The 14,054-nt window shown below is 34.3% G+C and overlaps 1 protein-coding gene across 1 annotated transcript in view; it reads right to left on the bottom strand.

Moving 5' to 3' along the window:
- Positions 1-14,054, bottom strand: part of Ipo11 (importin 11) — a 210,397-nt gene that overhangs the window by 141,150 nt on the left and 55,193 nt on the right. Inside the window, exons 6-7 of the mRNA XM_047555967.1 lie at positions 9,188-9,320; positions 3,872-3,930 (exon numbers count right to left, since the gene is read on the bottom strand). Of these exons, the coding sequence (XP_047411923.1) occupies positions 3,872-3,930; positions 9,188-9,320 (192 nt within the window). The remainder of the gene's footprint in view (positions 1-3,871; positions 3,931-9,187; positions 9,321-14,054) is intronic.

Below are 14,054 nucleotides of genomic sequence, written 5' to 3'. Positions count from 1 at the left end.
CCATACCTTAACATGCTGTTTGTCTATTTATTATCTGGCTCCTCCAACTAGAATGCAAATCATCTCTCCTAAGATCAGAATTCTGCTCCCTTTATTGCTGTGTCCCTGAATCTAGGGACAGGACTTGACAATATAGTGCTCAAGTATTAAGTGTCAAGTATTAGTATTAGACACTTCAAGGACCCTCAGACACCAAAAAAGATAAGCATTACCAAGTACCAGTCTGGGAACTAAACCCAGGGGCACTTAACCACTGAGCCACATCCCCAGACCTTTTTATTTGCTAGGTGGCTTAGGGCCTCTCTTAGTTGCTGAGGTTAGCCTCGAACCTCTGATCCTCCTGTCTTAGCCTCTGGGTTGCTGGGATTACAAGGGTGTGACACCATGTCCAGTCTCTCATTTTTAATGCATATGTTAAGACATGTTATGAATAAATTACAGAAATAACATAAAGGGATAGTGGAAAAATAAACATTTTAATAAGTTTTCTTTGTATCACTAAGTTTGGGTATATAAACATCATAAAAGATGTCAGTGTCATGTTCTTTTAGCAAAAGGTCTAGGTTTGTCACAAAACAATGGATGATGAAGACATTCCAAAACAATAATTAACTTGAGAATGCCATATTTCCTTTGTCCACAGAAATATACTATCAATTCATCAATTGCTGAATTTGAGAAAATTCAACTAGGATATAGTCAGATTTTACTTAGACAATCAATGTCACCATCATCATTAGAATTTAAAGTGCTGCTCTCAGTCTCAACATCTATTGTCTGATTCATCTAAAAAACTGGAAACAATTTCTCAAACATTTTTCTTTCTCCTCTTTGCCATTTCAGACAGGAAATAAAAATTCTAAATTCTGAACTGTGTTAAATAAAAGCCAAAATGTAGAGGAAAACAATGACATTTCTAGTTCTTTTTTTTTGGGGGGGGGGGGGGCGTGCTGGGGATCGAACCCAGGGCCTTGTGCTTACAAGGCAAGCACTCTACCGATTAAGATATCTCCCCAGCCCCCTCTAGACTTTTTTTTTTTTTTACTTTCTTGAAACATGATGCAGCACGGTAGGCAACACAGCAAGAAAACTGCAGGACAATTAACTGCACCATTGCCATCTTTCTGTTGGCAATTCTGTTATTTTTCCGTTTTCATATTATTTCTATCTATTTAAGCATAGTTGGGAATAACTGACAAACAATGAAGAGAAACAATTATTCATAGAATAGGAAAACAGCAAAAGGTTTCAATATAGAAGAAATGTGATCACTAAAATCATGTATGTATCCTAACTTTATAAAAGGACCAATGGTACCACACATTAACTACGAGATAGAATTTTATTTTCTAAAAATAAAATTATCAGTCAGTATTCTCCAAAGATTATTATAAAGAAATTTTCTCCAAAGAAAATTAAAAAGGTCATAACTTTTACATAGCTAATCAGGAGAATCAGAAATGTACATAATTGAGCTGGAAATACAGCTCATCAGTAAGGCACTTGCCTATCATGCACAAAGGCCCTGGGTTTGATCCCCAGAACTACAGGAAAGGAAGGAAGGAAGAAAGGAAGGAAGGAGGAAGGGAGGAAGGAAAAGAAGCATATAGAATTATAGGCAGCTGACTAATCCGTAGCCCAAATAAGCCAATTCAACTGTTATACAATATAGAAAACTCAAAATAACAAATTATAATTATTTGCCAACCTCAGTACAAAAATCATTATCTCCCTTAAATCTCACAACATCCAATGAGGTAGGTGCTATTATTTCATCTCCACATTACAAAAATAGAATGAGTATCAGTGAGGATAATACCCAAGACCATACTCTCAGAAAAAGGCCTCGAATCAAACTGAAAAAATGGGCCTTTCTCATAACCCGTAATCTCACCACCAACATATTTGCTTCTTAAGCATCTTTTAAGTTTTGTGCTATTTTTATATCATCTGAAAAGCTGTCCCTAATTTGTTAAAATTTAATCCTCTTTCCAATTGGATTATGTCCCTTAAATGCTACAATAAGGTATGTACAACTGAGAAAAGTTGTATATACTTTTATATATACTAATATCTTTTTTATATACTAACATCTGAGACAGAAGACAGACTCAAGAAAGTTAAAAGCTCACAAAATACTAATTGTATTCAATGAAAACCACTATTTCATCTTAGAGGATTATAATCCAAATCAATTTGTTTTCACAGAAAAAAATGACAAATTTTGTCAATATTTTAGTTAATAATTTTGATAGTACTACTACCTATAATTACTGAGCTTTCTGACATATTGATTCTAGCTTATTATATATGCATTCATTCAACAAGTAATTACTGAGCACTTGTACAGTGAAGTTGTTCCAAGTTCTGAGGTGCACAGTGAATAAAATAAAGTCCTTGCTTTCATGTAACTTATATTCTAATTAGGGAATTCAGGGTGAAATGTTCAGTTGGTTTCTAGAAAATCTTCTTTTGATATTATGGCAACTAAAATGTGTCACTGTCTAAAACAGATTATTTTTGCTGTATCAATATTATAAATCTGTATACTTTATAATCCAACATTTCCATTTTCAGGAAAATACCCTAAAGTATAAAAATACTCTTCACAGGTACCCAAATGTTCATTCCAATATGTTTTATCAATAATTAAAAATTGAAAGAACCTGTAAATCTATCAATAAATAATTAGCCAAGTAAATTAGAAGAATCCTGTACATAAAATTTATCTTTTAAACAATTAGTTCACTGATTGGAATCATATTATCATTTAAAAATATGACATAAATATAACTGACCTGGGGAAACTACCCATAATATACTGAGTTTGTCAAAAATTTTCTTGAAAAAGAAAAAAGGAAGCAGCATGTAAATATGGTTCCATTTATATAAAACTGAGTAAGAAAAAAAGTACACCTGAAAGTATAGACATAAGATGCCTCAAAGAATGTTTCTAAAGTTTAAGAGCTCTGGATAATAAAATTGAAAATGTTTTTATTTAATGTAACCTTTTTTTAAACTTTTTAAAATTATGAATGTTATCTTTTATAAAAACAAATTAGTTATCACATTACAATGAGTTTTAAACTCTCTTAAGAACAAAGACATTGCTTTAACCAAACTCTTACTAATAAATTGAAACCATTAAATATTAAAAACAAAAAACTGTGGCTCTGATCAAATATCTGTTAGGGAAACCTAAAGACCGAAAGGGATGCATTTTTCCTCTCACCTCTAGTGCAGCACCCAAGGCAATCCACAGAAAATAACATTTTAGCTGATGTAAACTCATTGAGAAAACCAACAGAAATCTGAATAAGAACAAATACCATTTCACTTATGGGGAAAAATGTAGCTATGCATTTTTGTAAAAAAGTAGATGGCTATATACAAACAATGAACATTTATCACAACTTGTAAGGGTCTGTCAATGTTTTTCTCTCATACACTTATTTTTTGAAAACTGACATCAAAAAACATGTATTAATGTTATGATCAGTTGGAGAAATTCATTTTAAATACAAACAAAAATATTGAGAATATAAATGTCTACAATGAATCCAATATTATAATAGCATTCAAATTACAGGAGTTAATTTTCATTTAAAATCAAATTAACACTGTCAATATACCATGGTATCATTTCTGAGACAGAGGACCTATAAAGTCTCCTTTATACAATAGGACAGTGATGCAGTGAAAACAGACCAGAAGTGTAAAAGTTCACTCTACATACACAGAATGGTAAAAAACTAGATGGTCACTTAATAAAAACTTTTAAATGAATGACAGATAAGAAAATTATGCTTTCAAACATTTAAGAAAAGACCACTCTACCAAAGCCATAAAGAAAATAATTACTTCTACTTACCATCACCTCCATATTCTTATGAGGTTCAACAAATCCATTAACAGTTAACTTACGCAGCACTGGAAAGTAAAGGTAAGTTTTACTTGGATCTCATTTCTTCACATTAAAATCATAATTATAATGTTAATCTAAAACCACTATTATAATAAAGACTGAACCATAACACCTAATCAAGTTTGAAGGTTAATCTAGCTTTATTCTCTCATTTAACAGATGAAGAAAGGTAACCCTGATTGTTTGGGTAGTTTTAGTGGGTAAAAAGGAATGAAAGTCTAGTTGTTCTGAATCACAAAAGCAGTGTTATTGTCACTTATCATAGCTGCAACACAAAATTTAGATAAATTTATATAACTATTAGTATTCTTATTTGAAAGTAAGGTTTACTCTATAAATTTTAATACAGACTAAAAAACTTCAGTATTAGACTACATTAATAGAACTATAGTGTCTCCTAAAAGGTATATAAAAATTATACTCATTTCAAATCTGGAATAGAATATAGTGCTCAAATGTGAGCATCACATTTTATGAGTAACTCTGACAAACCAGTGTACACTGAGAGACAAATAAGATAATTCAAGTCTACTGCTTATAGCTATATTATACTGAGAAAGTTTTCTTCTGGATCTCATTTTCCTCATCTGTAAAATGTGGTTAATATATCCTACTTTGTAGGGTTATCAAAGATTCAACATTATATGTAAAACAGCACAATTCAGCAACAATAAGGAAGATAACAGTAAGAGACAAAATTTAAAGTCACTTTATAAAATAAGGATTGTTATATATATTACTGAAGAATTATTCTTTAGTATTCATGAGGTAAAGGCACTGTATTAAAATTAGGTTTAAAATGTGACTCTATAAGACCTTCCTTCTGCTTGAAACAATCAATTATATACTACTCAGAAGTTACTAAATAACAGGAGAAAACAGGGTTAAATTGAATTCCTTATTCTAGATATGCTCTTTCTCATCACAGGAATTTAGTACACGCTAACTGGGAAGATCATTTTTTTCTCTTTTGATTGCCTGGTTAACTTTTACTTGTCCTTTAAGATTTTAGCTCAAAGATCACTTTTTCAACAAAGTCTTTACTGGCCATATAAACAGTTATCAAAACACTGTAAGGCCCAGGTCACAGATGTTATTTACTCATACTTGTATGGTTATTTTTATTATGTCTATTTCACTAGTGCCAAGCACCTATAAAGTTGTTAATGAAATAATGAATGCACACATGTCTAAAAGATACATAGGTGTAAAGTCAGGTAGAGATCACATGTAACAAAAATTCTCATCTTAAGTGTTTCTTCATTTCAGGCCATAAATTTGCAAGAAGATTTTCCAAGACAGGATGCCTTTAAAAAGCCAATATGAAAAATAAATAAATAAATAAATAAATAAATAAATAAAAAGCCAATATGTATTTAAGACCTTGAGATAGGGATTGAAAAGCATAAAACAGGCAAAGAGATAAGACTTAAAGCTATTTTTTTTTTTTTTTTGGCAGAAGTTAGGCTTTGCAATCAAAGCAAAAAAATAACACCATCAAAAGAACCCTCAACATCATTCTGAATGGAGAAAAACTAAAAGCATTTCCTTTAAAAACTGGAACAAAACAGGGATGCCCTCTTTTACCACTTCTATTCAACATCATACTTGAAGTACTAGCCAGAGCAATTAGACAGACCAAAGAAATTAAAGGGATACAAATAGGAATAGAAGAACTCAAGCTGTCACTATTTGCAGATGACATGATTCTATATTTAGAGGATCCAGAAAATTCCACCAGAAAACTTCTAGATCTAATAAATGAATTCAGCAAAATAGCAGGATATAAAATCAACACAAATAAATCTAAAGCATTTTTATTCATAAGTGATGAATCACCTGAAAGGGAAATGAGGAAAACAACTCTGTTCACAATAGCCTCAAAAAAATAAAATACTTGTCAATTAATCTAACCAAAGAGGTAAAAGATCTCTACAATGAAAACTACAGAATATTAAAGAAAGAAATTGAAGAAAAACCTCAGAAGATGGAAAGATCTTCTGTGTTGTTAGGCAGAATTAATATTATCAAAATGGCCATACTTCCAAAGGGCACTAAACAGATTTAACACAATTCCAATTAAAATCCCAATGACATTCCTCATAGAAATAGAGAAAGCAATCATGAAATTCATCTGGAAGAACAAAAGATCCAGAATAGCCAAAGAAATCCTGGGCAGGAAGAATGATGCAGGAGGTATCACAATACCAGAACTTCAACTCTACTATAGAGCAATAGTAACAAAAACAGCATGGTATTGGCACCAAAACAGACAGGTAGACCAATGATACAGAAGACACAGAAGACACAGAGACATACCCACATAAGTACAGTTATCTCATACTAGACGAAGGTGCCAAAAACATACAATGGAGAAAAGATAGCCTGTTCAACAAATGGTGCTGGGAAAACTAGAAATTGATAAGGAGTAAAATGAAATTAAACCCCTAACTCTCACCCTATATAAAACTCAAGGATCCATTTTACACCCAAAACACAAAGAACCCAATTAATAAATGGGCTAAGGAAACGGGCAGACACTTCACAGAAGAAGACATACAGGTGATCAACAAATATATGAAAAAGTGCTCCTTATCCCTAGTAATTAAGAGAAATGCAAATTAAAATCACCCTAAGATTTCATCTAACTCCAATGAGAATGGCTATTATCAAGAACACAAGCAATAATAAGTGTTGGCGTGGATGTGGTGGGGGAAAAGGCACACTCTTACATTGCTGGTGGAGTTGCAAATTGGTGCAGCCACTCTGGAAAGCAGTATGGAGATTCCTCAGAAAACTTGGAATGGACCCACCATTTGACCCGGCTATCCCACTCCTCAGTTTATACCCAAAAGACTTAAAATCAGCATACTAAAGTGAAGCAGCCACATCAATGTTTACAGCTGCTCAATTTACAATAGGTAGATTGTGGAACCAACTGAGATGCCCTTCAATTGATGAATGGATAAAGAAATTGTGGTATATATACACAATGGAATATTACTCATAAAGAAGAATAAAATTAAGGCATTTGCTGGTAAATGAATGAATTTGGAAAATACCATATTAAGTGAAATAGGCCAAACCCAAAAAGACCAAAGGCCGAATGTTTTCTCCGATAAGTGGATGATGATACATACTGGGGAGGAGGGGAGAAGAATGAAGGAACTTTGGATGGTGTAGAGGAAAATAGGGCAGGAGGGAGAATGAAAGATAGATGAGACGGACAGTATTACCCTATGTACATGTATGATTACATGAATGGTGTGAATCTACATTGTGTACAACCACAGAAATGAAAAGTTGTACCCCATTTGTGTACAATGAATCAATATGTAGTCTGTAAAAATAAATTTAAATGAAAAAATGAAAAAAAGAACGTATTTCTAAAACAGGAGGCCTTTATGTGTAAGAGTTAAAAATAAGGTAACAAACTGTGTATTCACACCCAGTTTAATAAATAAAACATTACTAAAAAAAAATTACTGACAAGAAAAAAAAAGAACACTTGAAAATTCATTGTTAAACATAACACTATAACATTTTGTATTTGCACTCTTACATCCATTTCTCTCGATTCTTTCTGTGTAAAATTCTCTTAGGCCTTTACATTTTTTCCTTACAGATGATGACTATAGTTGGGCACTGTGGCACATGCCTGTAATCCCAGTGGCTAAGAAGGCTGACAAAGGAGAATCTCAAGTTCGAAGCCAGCCTCAGCAACTTCATGAGGGCCTAAGCAACTTGGCAAGATCCTGTCTCAAAAATTTTAAGGGCTGGGGATGTGGTTCAGTGGTTAAATACCTTGAGTTCAATCCCTGTTAATCCCAACACCCCACTGCCAAAAAATAAAAAAAGAATGATGACATCATCATCTTGGCTCACTTATAGAATAGCTTTTGTCAATAATCCCTTAAAATCATTTTCATATGTGTACACAGGAATTGCAAAAACATGCCAACAATTTGGAATTTGTCTAGTTAATAAAAGTGATACATTAGGGGAGTGCCAAGAATGTGTGGTGGGATTCAAAAGTATGAGAGTGAGTATGATTAAACAGCTTGTAAGTAAAACTGAGACTGCAAATAAGCTGTAGTAAGAGAGAAACACAGTTTACATGAGATAAAAACAACAAAAACTAGAACTAAAAAAGTTTTACTAATCAGAACAGGAGAGAGACTAGAAGAGAAAGATGAGGAAACAAATGTGTGTGTTTTAAAAAGAAAAGGAATCTTGGAATATATTCTTAAAGATAAATAACTCAGGGAAGATGAAATAGAAATTTATGTTAAGGGAATGCATATAAGCAAAGTTTAGGGGCTGGGGAGATAGCTCAGCTGTTAGAGTGCTTGCCTTGCAAGCACAAGGCCCTGAGTTCGATCCCCAGTACTGTAAAAAAAAAAAAAAAAAAAAAAAAAATTTAGGAAGGCACAGGTTGATAAGTCTTCAAGCACTTCTAAAAACCTAAGTAAGCCTGAGACAAAACCATGAAAGATGAAGTTTCTGTGGGAAAGGATGGCTACAAGATTAAGATCAAGGGCTGGGAATGGAGGAAGGAAGGACTGTATAGAGGGAAAAGAGGGGTGGGAGGGGTGGGAGGGGTGGGAGGGGTGGGGGGGAAGGGAAAAAAAATAACAGAATGAATCAAACAACATTACCCTATGTAAATTTATGATTATACAAATGGTATGCCTTTACGCCATGTACAAATAGAGAAACAACATGTATCCCATTTGTTCACAATAAAAAAAAAAAAAAAAGATCAAAGGCTGGGGAGATAGCTCAGCTGGTAGAGTGCTTGCCTCGCAAGCACAAGGCCCTGAGTTCGATCCCCAGTACCACAAAAAAAAAAAAAAAAAAAAAAGATTAAGATCAATCAAATCTCAAAGACTTCAGAAAAAAGTTAGCAGGAAAATGAGAAGTATAGGGGCCAAGAATGAGAATAGTAAAGTAGAAACAAATAGTGGAGGCCCAAGAAAGGAATATATTCAGGGGCATGAGGCCACAGTAATACGAATTTAAAAAACTATCTACCTCAACTGGTGGTACTTTCAAACTTAAGGAACACTAAGAGGAGGACTTTTTCTCACAAAATAAAAATGACCAATAAGCCCTTAGAAAGAAATTAAACTGTCTCTTAGAAAGAAATTAAAACTATTTCTATCAGAGCAATCTAGAACAGAAAATCTACTCACAGGAACTATTTGGTGACTGTTCTGAGGTTTACCACTTCAAAAAGAAATATATCAAGATTACTGGTACCTTTTAATGATAGCAGAGTTCGTTCAAGTGAACTTAGAATTGCAGCTTCACTGCCAGAAGAAATCTGTTGCAGGAATGTATCTGTATGATGATTCCACAGAGAGCAGGCAAAATTATAAATTCCAGAAGCTAACTACAAAAAAAAAGCAACAAAAGAGTTCATGACATATTGTAGATTTAGAATAATAATAAATTAGAACTACAAAATAATGCATTTTTGTTTTACCATAAAACACATTTTCAATGAGATTTAAAATAGAGTATCTCTGGCAATGTTTCAAATATGTTTTAGTCACAATGCATAGCAGAAAGCATAAATTACACTGGCTGTTGCTCTAAACACACATACACACACACACACACACACACCCTGAAAATACTAGTTTCTTGAAACAATACTTAACCTAATATCTGCACTGCAGTTAGATATTTTCTATTTTTACCCACCCCCCCATAGTGGGTTTGCAACCTCAGTTTAAAAAACAAGTTACAGACTGTCCACTAATTATATCAGATAAATCAATATACTATATCATACGAAGTAGTCAAACTTTTTATGTTCCAGTTCTATCCAAAGAGCTTTGTGATATTTAAACCCAGGAACATACAAACCACATGGCTTCTCAAGGTGCATTCCTAATGTGCACCACTATTTAAAAATCTGACTCTCACAACAACAATAATGTAGTAAATAAACCTGTCTCACAGTGTGAAGCAGAAACAATATGATATCTTCAGTTCTTCCCACAAGGTCTCAGAGCAATACAGTTGAACCTACAAAGTCACTTAGTTTAAAATATATATATATAAAAAAGAGTATTTGGCTAGTGATCATTAGTGTACTTCGAAATATTTTTTCTTATTCAAGACTATTAAAGTATATCACTTTGATTCATTAAATATTATTTATAGGCTAGGAATCAGAAACCAGTCAGAGAGGAAATCCTGTCACCATAAAAAATAGAAAAAAAATCAACTTTCCTTGTATTATTTTAATTCAGTTTTTGTTTATTTTTGGGACAAGGTCTCACCTTGTTACCCTTGAACTTGGAATCCTCCCATCTCAGTCTCCCAAGTAGCTTGTATTAAAGGCATATATCAAATTAGACTTTTTTTTGGCCTGTGCTTACAGGTTTAGGGAAACAGATTCCCCATAGTCCCTTGGTAACTTTGCACACATCCACATAGGAGACACAGAGCCTTTCACCTCAGCTACTCTGAATCTTGGAACACATCTTTTGATTCCCTAGAACACAAGAGGATGTAGGGTTTTCAAAAAAACTGGCAAAAACTCAGTTACGCTGTCTTGAGACAGCTTCTTATCGATTCTCAGGTTCTGAAGAGGTATAAAGGTTTCGGTCCCATTTCTCTTGAAAAAGAACTGCAGATTATAAAACTGCTTCTCAGTAATGGCGTATCCCACAACTTGCACTTAATCATACATACCCTATTGTTGCAGGGTCATTCTTTCTAGTGTGTAAAGCGAAGCTGGTACCTTCCACTAACTTCCTTTTTATGTCAATTAAGTAATAAACTATCTGAATCCCAAAGTGGCCCTCTGATCTTGCACCTACTAGAAGGAAAAATAGGCCCAAATGTCCATTATGTCAGCTCAGGAACTGTACATCTCAACAAAACCCCTAAAGCACAAGCATAACAATCAAGAATCAATGAATGGTAAGGTATCAAACTAAAAGGCTTCTTCACTGCAAAGTAAACAATCAAGAACATGAAGAGAGAGCCTACAGAATGGGAGAAAATCTTTGCCATCTGTACCTCAGATGGAGCATTAATCTCCAGGACATATGAAGAACTCAATGAAACTTAACACAAAAACAAAAACAAAAAACAAATAACCCAATCAATAAATAGACAAAGGAACTGAACAGACATTTCAAAAAATAATATGATTCAACTCTATTACAAAGCAACAGTAACAAAAACGGCATGGTATTGGTACCAAAATAGACAGGTAGATTAATGGTACAGAATAGAGGACATGGACACAAACCCAAATAAATACAATTTTCTCATACTAGACAAAGGGGCCAAAAATATGCAGTGGAGAAAAGATAGCCTCTTCAACAAATGGTGCTGGGAAAACTGGAAAACCATATGCAACAGAATGAAAGTAAACCCTTATCTCTCACCATGCACAAAACTCAACTCAAAATGGATCAAGGACCTCGGAATCAGACCAGAGACCCTGCATCTTATAGAAGAAAAAGTAGGTCCAAATCTTCAACTTGTTGGCTTAGGATCAGACTTCCTTAACAGGACTCCCATAGCACAAGAAATAAAAGCAAGAATCAACAACTGGGATAGATTCAAACTAAATAACTTTCTCTCAGCAAAGGAAACTATCAGTAATGTGAAGAGAGGGCCTACAGAGTGGGAGAATATCTTTGCCACTCATACTTCAGATAGAGCACTAATTTCCAGAATCTATAAAGAACTCAAAAAACTACACCAAGAATGCAAATAATCCAATCAACAAATGGGCTAAGGAAATGAACAGACACTTCACAGAAGAAGACCTACAAGCAATCAACAGATATATGAAAAAATGTTCAACATCTCTAGTAATAAGAGAAATGCAAATCAAAACTACCCTAAGATTCCATCTCATCCCAATTAGAATGGCGATTATCAAGAACACAAGCAATAATAGGTGTTGGAGAGGATGTGGGGAAAAAGGTACACTCATACATTGCTGGGGGGGTTGCAAATTAGTGCAGCCACTCTGGAAAGCAGTATGGAGATTCCTCAGAAAGCTTGGAATGGAACCACCATTTGACCCAGCTATCCCACTCCTTGGCCTATACCCAAAGGACTTAAAATCAGCATACTACAGAGATACAGCCATATCAATGTTCATTGATGCTCAATTCACCATAAAGAAACATGGATAAAGAAACTGTGGCATATATATACAATGGAATATTACTCCACCATAAAGAATGATAAAATTATGGCATTTGCAGGCAAATGGATGAAATTATAGAATATCATGCTAAGTGAGATAAGCCAATCTCAAAAAACTAAAGGATGAATGATCTCGCTGATAAGCGGATGAGGACATATAATGGAGGGTGGGAGGGGTTAGCGTTAGGGTTAGGGTTAGGTTTAGGTTTAGGGTTAAGGAGGGTGGTAAGAATGGAGGAAGGAAGGACTGTATAGAGGGAAAAGAGGGGTGGGACGGGTGGGGGGGAAGGGGAAAAAAATAACAGAATGAATCAAACAACATTACCCTATGTAAATTTATGATTACACAAATGGTATGCCTTGACTCCATGTACAAATAGAGAAACAACATGTATCCCATTTGTTTACAATAAAAAAAACATGGGAACTAGTTCCAACAACAACAAAAAATAATAATAAAAATATGAATGGTCAACAAATATAAGAAAAAAGTTCAACATCATTAGCAATTAGAGAAATCCAAATTAAAACTACACTGAGATTTCATCTCACTCCAATCAGAATGGCAATTATCAAGAATATAATAATAAACATTGGCGAGAATGTGGGGGGAAAGGGTACACTCATACATTGCTGGTGGGACCCAAATGGGTGCCATCACTCTGGAAAGCAGTATGGAGATTCCTCAGAAAACCTGGAATGGAACCACCATTTGACCTAGTTATCCAAGGACTTAAAATGAGCATACTATAGTGATGTGGCCACATCAATGTTCATAGCAGCTCAATTCACAGTAGCCAAGCTATGGAACTAACCTAGGTGCTCCTCACAGGTGAACAGATAAAGAAAGTGTGATACATATAAACAATGGAGTATTACTTAGCCATAAAAAAGAATGACTTTATGACTTTTGCTGGTAAATGGATGGATCTGGAGACTATCAAGCTAAGTGAAATAAGCCAATCCCAAAAAACCAAAGGACGAACGTTCTCTCTGATGTGCAGATTGGTGGTTCACCTGACTGGGCAAGAGGGAGTGGGATAAGAGAGGGGGATGGGAATGGGACAGTAGAATCAATCAGACATAACTTTCCCATGTTCATATATGAATACACGACCAGTTTAACTCCACATCATGTAGAACCCCAAAAATGGGAAGTTATACTCCATGTATGATGATATGTTAAAATTCATTCCACTCTCATGTATAACTAAAAAGAACAAATAAAAAAATTTTTTAACAAGTGGCCCTCTGGAATGCAGACTAGAACATCACTCTGGAAAGCAGTATGGAGATTCCTCAAAAAACTGATGTATGAGTGCTCCCAGCTATGGTACTGACAAAGGAATAGATAAGTATTCCTTGGTACTTATCTAAAAAAACTAAAATTAGCATACTATAGCAATACTGCCACCTCAATGTTTACAGCAGCACAATTCACAATAGCCAAATTATGGAGTCAACCCAGATGCTCAGCAATAGATGAATGCATTAAGAAACTGTGGTATATATGCACAATGGAGTTTTACTCAGTCATAAAGAATGAAATTATAGCACGTGCTTATAAAAGGATGGAAATGGAGAACATCACGCTAAGTTAAATAAGTCAGTCTCAGAAAACCAAGGGTTGAATATTTTCTCTCATATGTGGAAGCTAGAGCAAAATAAAGGAAAGAATGAGGGGAGGATCAGATATCATAAAGATATAGGGAAGATCAGAGAAGACGATCAAGAGGGAAGGAAGAGGGACAAGAAAGGGTAGGAAATGCAAAATTAATTCTAAAAATTCATGCTATGTGCATATGTAAATATACCACAGGGAATTTCAATTTTATGCATAAGTAGAAATAACCAATCGAAAATAAATAAATAGATGAGTTAAAGGAAAATCAGTAGAGAGGAAGAAGAATGGGGGAAGGAGGTGGGAAGGGAAAGGGGGAGG

The sequence above is a fragment of the Sciurus carolinensis genome, chromosome 6 (assembly GCF_902686445.1).
Source record: "Sciurus carolinensis chromosome 6, mSciCar1.2, whole genome shotgun sequence".
NCBI lineage: Eukaryota > Metazoa > Chordata > Mammalia > Rodentia > Sciuridae > Sciurus > Sciurus carolinensis.
The sequence above is the reverse complement of the archived record's forward strand: the minus strand, read 5'-3'. Positions and strand labels throughout refer to the sequence as shown.